At 43.1% G+C, this 6,466-nt stretch overlaps 1 protein-coding gene across 1 annotated transcript in view; it reads left to right on the forward strand.

Annotated features, from left to right (window-relative positions):
* Positions 1 to 212: 212 nt before the first annotated feature.
* Positions 213 to 6,466, forward strand: part of eral1 (Era-like 12S mitochondrial rRNA chaperone 1) — a 14,124-nt gene continuing 7,870 nt past the window's right edge. Inside the window, exons 1-7 of the mRNA XM_020512101.2 lie at positions 213 to 381; positions 2,484 to 2,642; positions 3,667 to 3,794; positions 4,367 to 4,444; positions 5,404 to 5,450; positions 5,536 to 5,597; positions 5,692 to 5,804. Of these exons, the coding sequence (XP_020367690.2) occupies positions 306 to 381; positions 2,484 to 2,642; positions 3,667 to 3,794; positions 4,367 to 4,444; positions 5,404 to 5,450; positions 5,536 to 5,597; positions 5,692 to 5,804 (663 nt within the window). The 5' untranslated portion in view covers positions 213 to 305. The remainder of the gene's footprint in view (positions 382 to 2,483; positions 2,643 to 3,666; positions 3,795 to 4,366; positions 4,445 to 5,403; positions 5,451 to 5,535; positions 5,598 to 5,691; positions 5,805 to 6,466) is intronic.

Genomic DNA, 6,466 nt, shown 5'->3' on the forward strand with positions numbered 1-6,466 from the left:
GCCGAGCGGCCCCCCCCCCTCCCTGCCAGGGCCGGGTGCCCCCTCCCCGCCTTCCCAGGACAGATTGACCCTTCCCCCCAAATCCCAGGACAGAGTGACTCCTCCCCCCCCATCCCAGGACAAGAGTGACTCCCCAGGGCTGGGCCGCGCTACCTCCTCCCCTGCTGCAGGTGGCGCTGTGGGAGGCCGGGGAGAGGCATATCCCAGCATGCCGCGGTGCACTCCCACAATGCCCGGCGGGTGTCATGGCGGCGGTAGCGGTTCCCTGACGGAGCGGAGACTCTTACAGAACGGCGGGCGGGTCAATGGCCCGTCTCTTAGGCAAAGCCTGGCTCAGCCTGGTGAGCATAGGCCGCAGGCCTTGCTCCGGCCGCCAAGCAGGTCAGTACCAGGCGGCACCTCCTCGGCCAGGGGACCGAGGCCCAGTCAGGGCTGAGCTGGGGCGTGGGGGCGAGCAGCAGGACCCCATTTCAACCCGAGTCCATAGAAAAATCTCTGATCGGCTACACGTCTGCTGATTGAGTTGGTTTCACACATGAGTTTAATAGAAATCACCTCATTTGAGTGGAACAAGTAACTACAAGATTGTCTGGAATGCTGTGGGCAGTTTTGCTCTCCTTATTTAAAGAAATATATCATTTCATTGGAGTCAGTTCAGAGAAGGGTCACTAGGATGATCCTTGGGATGGAGGGATTGTCTTAATAGCAAAGGTGAAACAGGTTAGGACACTACTCACTGGAATTTAAAAGAATGAGAGGTGGTCTCATTGAAATGTGGAATTCTTCAGGGGCTTGCCATGGTAAATGCTGAGAGGATGTTTCCAATCTTGGTAGAATCAAGGACCAGGTTGAGAGTCTTTGGAACTCTTTGCCACAGAGAGCTGTGGGTGCAGAGTCCTTGTGTATATATAAGGTTGAGATATATTCTCGATCAGTAGGGAAATAAAATGGTGCAAGGTAAGGGCAGGACCAGGCTAAAGAATGTTGGAGATACTTGGCAGATGTGGCAGCATCTGTGGAGAGAGCAGGTGACCAGATGTGTAGTCAGAAAGGTTTAAAGGTCAGGAAAAAGCTTTAGGGAGGGAATTTGAGATTCAGCTAAGATTCTTAATCGCCTACATAGTTTTCTTATTCATTGGATGTGCTTCTCTGATCAGGCTGGTATTTATTGCCTGGACCCAACTGTCCTTGACAAGGTAATAGTTAGATGACAAAGGCCTAGTCTCACACTCCAGGACAGGATTGGAAAGTGTTGTCATGTTGCGTCCTTCAGATGTGAGGATAAACTGTCAGCTTGCTGCTTGTGACTCGGGTGTTGGAAGATTTCACGACGCACAAAACACGACTCTTAGTCTATGGCTGCATTTTCTCCCTCACCAACAGCACTGCTCCTCCAGAAATATCTGTGTCCTGCTACTGTTTGACATTTTATAATTGTAAGTTACAACTTAAGCACTGCACATGTGCAATTTTGCAATGTAAATTGGAGGCCTTTTTTGGGAGGCAATCAACATTTAGTTAACTTGTTTGCTATTGCCATTATTAAAAATATATGCAGGCAGTCTTGTTTGCAATCTATCTTCATTAAGGCATTATGCAATTTATTTTTGGAGTGACCTAACTGCATGAACCTCGTAAATTTCACACCCATTTAAGCAGCCCAAGTTTATTTTTCACAATCAGACTTTTAAATCAAGAATGATAAGTTTACACCGTTGAGTTATCAGTTAATTCAAGGCATTTCCCCAAAGATGAGCATGACTTGGATGCAGATTATGAACGGTTGGAGTTCAAGTAATATAGATTTTTTAAAAAAAACACCAACTGTTACTTAAATAAGCTATGGAAGTGACCCCTGGTCTTTTCTAGGGCTGTGAGATTCCTGAAATAAAGCCAATTGGACTGAATTCTGATACATTCACCTGACTTAAAAGTTGTTGCCAATTTTGAGGTGCTTCTTTGGGTGATACAATGGAAAATTCCTGAGAAAAGATGTAACTTCTAGCAGGAGCTGTGCATTTAGCAAAACAATCAGCGCAGTGGGGTTTCAGTAATACCAGAGAGGACCAGTGGAGCATCTAATGGACTGATTGATCTCCTTATTTTGCAAGATGAAGAATCTATATAATTCCATTTGAAAGCATGTGCGGGGAACTGAAGTGGAAGTTTCGTATATAACTGGTTAATCTACACGTGTGATGAGATAACATGAGCATGTTTTACGAATGGAAAAACTGCACAGCCTGCCAGATAATTTTGCTTACGTTGTTTTGAAATGAGAACTCAAAATACTGCAAGTACTCAGATCAACAGCATCTATGCAGAGAAAAACTTAATGTTTGAGGTGAATTAGCTTTAATCAAAATTCAAAGTTAGAAAAGTAATAGGTTATATGCAAGTGAATAGGGAGATGCTGGAAAAAGATAAAGTTGACTGTTAGAGTTGTTTTTTGTAACATTGTCTACTGTGTTTGTGGTTATCAGCATTTGCCTTTCTGCAAAATTACTGGCTTCCCAGAGTTACCCACTCACTTGCTAGTCACCACAGCCGTACTTCGGCTTTAGGAAGGATGCATGGTGTTGTGAAACAAGAAACCGAAGGTATCGTTGGAGAATACCCACCTGCTGTCGCTGTGAGTAAAGGTGAGTTCTGTTTCACTGAGATTGTTTTTAAAGTTGGATGACCTGTGAGTTTTTTTAACCTAATGGTCTAAATGTTTTTCTACAAGCAAGTTTTGTCAAATTGGGTATACCATGATTTACAAGTTTTAACCTACTGCAAACTCCCAAGGTCTGGTACAAATCAATGTTTTGAAGAATGAGGGAGACAGTAATGTATATAATAAAATATGGACTAGGAGACCAGTGTGATGCACAGCAGGACTTTTTCCTGTTCTTGCACACTGCTGTCAGGGTATGGCGGCATGTCTGAAACTAGTTTGCATGCCATTGCCAATTTGTATATAATTATGAGCAACTTGCTTAGACAAAATCTTTACATAGTTGGTGCATTAAGAGAAAGTTGACACCACATGAGCTTTCTTATGATGCTGGTCCTAAGACACTCTAATGGAGGTTTTACTCTGTTTTGTGATGGGCCTGAAGTGGAATATTTGTCAATTTTCCTCACCATTTTGCCCCTCACCATGTTATGTTTAAATATTCATTGGAGTGGAAGAAATGTAAGTTGAAATATTTTGAGACGCTGAAGAGTCTACATGTTACCAACTAGTTATTCTTTTAAAGTAGTGCTTTATGTGGTGTTGTGATGTATGTTTGCATCTTGGAACAAAGGGAGGCCATTTAGCCACAAAACGTGTTCTGTAATTCACTTGTGTTGGGACTGACTGCTTTTCTTCCACATCCTGTGATCCACAGCCTGTCCTTAACTTAAACACTTCTAAACTCAAGGCAATTCAAGCTTTGTCTATCCAACTTGTCTTCATAACTTAACGTTCTCATCCCAGGTGTAATTGTGGTTAATATGCACTCTACCCTCTTTGAGGCCTATATGACAATTTTGAGGTGCAGTGCCCACTGCAGCTGTTGTAAGTTGGTCCAAACAATTTCTCTTCAGATATTCATTGTGTATTCTTGACTCTGCCTGGCACTCTGCTCACAAGATTCAGTTTCCTGAATGATTAAATTTGTGTTTCTGTCCTCCCAGCTGAGCAGGATGATCTCCTCCTCCTCCAGCCAGACCAGCCTGTAAACTCACAAGTGCTCCGAGTTGCCATTATTGGGGCTCCGAATGCTGGTAAATCCACCCTGTCCAACCAGCTTCTTCGCAGAAAGGTAAGCACAGCTTACTGTTTTAAAGGAAGACTTGATGCTTTTGATCTTATCTGGATACTATCTGCAAATGCTGGAAACATTCAGCAGGTCAGGCAAGAAAGGAAGAAACAGTCAATATTTCAGGTCAATGACCTTGTGCCAGAACTGGAAAATGTTACAGATGAAACAGGTTCCTATTCAAGTAGAATGGCAGAGGAGGAGGAGAGGCCTGAGGAAGAGTGGAGACCAGGAGAAATTTCAGGAATGCAGAACGGGGACTGGGTGGTAAAGAAACTGGACTGAACTCTGTTAATTGACCATCTGATATGACACTGAGGAAGATTTCCAGCTTCCGCTCGACATAACTTGTGACAGAAAGTGTTAGAATATACACATTTGTCTATAAAATAATACAATTGGACATTTAGCAGTGAAGAGTGGGGATATCTTGAGATAATTTTACACTTAAATAGATGATGAACGTGATGTTTAACAGGATATGAATTATTACCCCATGTTTGCTGGCTGGTTAGAACAATGTGCCTCAATTGTTATTGCCTGTTATTTAATGTTTTCTGTTTATTATGTTGTAGGTCTTTCCTGTTTCGAGCAAAGTTCATACAACACGCTGTCGAGCTCAAGGAGTCATCACTGATGGAGCGACACAAATTGTGCGTGCCCAGCTTTTTCCTGAAGGATTTTGGTTTGTTTTCCAAGGGTTTTAGTTCCATCTGATTGAATTCTGTTTTGGACAGGATGAGGTTTTGAGTGAAGTGGTCAAGTTTGGGAATGTGAGTGGCCCAGACCGTTTGTATTCCCCTGTTGAGCTTGTTGCTTCTTGCTGGGATATGACTCTTCAGTGAAGTGCAAACCTTGAAAGTGACGGTTTCAGCCATTGCAGGAAAGGATGTGTTAAATTGAGTGTCCATTCCATTTTATTGCACAGTTCTTATTGATTGGTTCCACAGAGAGAAATGATGAGCTATCTGCAGCTAAGTCCAACTAACTATCTCCTTAAACCCCTCTTTTCTGTGCGTTGCCCCAAGTGCAATTTGAACTTTGTCACTAAAGATTGAGACCATCATTCAGCTTCTTCCCTTGAACCAGCAAAACATAGCTGCACTGACCATCCAGCTCTGCCCTTGGCCATAGCCCTGTATTTTTCTAGTTTCTCTCACATTTCTTTGAACCTAACTTCTCTGTGAGACCCTCTCCTCGATTCTATTTTCATAAATATGCTAACCACTCAGTTTCCCAACTTGTAAAATAGTCCTCTTGGATAAACCTAAAACCTCCAGTGTCAACTCACTCCTCAAAATCTTTAGCAGCTGAGGGCTTGCAGATTATCACCACCTCTGTGATTTCTCTTGCCTCTCAAGTCCTTGTTAGATCTGTCACATATGCCACAGCTGCAATCGGAAACTCTCTCTCCTAAATTCCTACTCGTTGCTTTATCCCGCTCTTGTCTCCTTCCCAAGGTGCTCGAGTCTTAGCATTTAGTCACTGCTTACTTTCCCAAATGCCTTTTGATAAACCTGGAATCATTGTGCCATGTTCTGGAGGTGCAGATTAATTTTCATTCTCTTGCTGTTCCTGATCGATTTCTCTCGTTCTCTCACTTTCTGTTCAGGTTCTTCTGGACACCCCTGGTCTTGTTCCTGCCATCAAAGGAAAAAGGTTCCACTTGTTTTTTTTCTATTTTTATTTCACATTTTACAATTTCTCTGATCTGTTTAATAAGTTACCGTTCCATTCCTACCAGGCACAACCTGGAGAAATCATTGCTGGTTGACCCCTGGCATTCAGTGGAAAAGGCGGACTTGGGTGAGTGAGAGAGAAATTTATCTTGATCCAGACAGTTCACAGCACCTGTATCTACTGAGTATGAGTGAAAACCTTTACTGTGTTTGCCTCGTAGTGCTTGTTTTGGTAGACGTCTCAGACCACTGGACACGCAACCAGCTCCACACTGAATTGTTGAAATGCCTTACAACATATTCCCATGTGCCAGCAGTTCTGGTCCTGAACAAGGTACAAAACTGATATCATCCAAACTTCTCTTTTCTTAACTCGCCCCCGTTTTGGGAATGTGGACCTCCTTCCAGAAGGCAATATCTTGGGAAATAGATAAGCAATATAAGAGACCTCCCATTGAAATAAGCAAGGCTATTTCTGTAGACTGTATTACAGCTCGACATCAGAAGATTGAGCCCCCATCTTCTGGGGTTGCTAATCTGTGCTGACGGCCTTGCTGCAGGACTGATGAGTATGGCACAGTCACAGCCGTTGATGTGAGGCCCTCAGGTAGACTTAAAAGGTCCCATCTTAATATTCCTAACAAGTGCAGTAAAGTTCTCCTGTGTTTCTTTCATAAGTTTTCATCCTATAAGTAATATCTGTTCACATAAAAAAACAGACTTTCTGATTCGATTGCTTGTTCTGTGGCAGTTTAATGTTGCGAATTAGCTGCTGTGTTCCCAGCATACAACAGTGACTGCACAGTAAAGAGCTTTGGGCCATTGTGAGAGCATGAAAAGTGCTGTGGAAATGCAAATTTTCAGTTTGAGGCAGGAACATTAATAAGATCAATGTAGAGGTAACAAGGTGTAGAGCTGGATGAACACAGCAGGCCAAGCAGCATCAGAGGAGCAGGAAAGCTGACGTTTCGGGCCTAGATCCTTCTTCAGAAATCT

The sequence above is a fragment of the Rhincodon typus genome, chromosome 26 (genome assembly GCF_021869965.1).
Source record: "Rhincodon typus isolate 14 chromosome 26, sRhiTyp1.1, whole genome shotgun sequence".
In the NCBI taxonomy this organism is placed as follows: Eukaryota; Metazoa; Chordata; class Chondrichthyes; order Orectolobiformes; family Rhincodontidae; genus Rhincodon; species Rhincodon typus.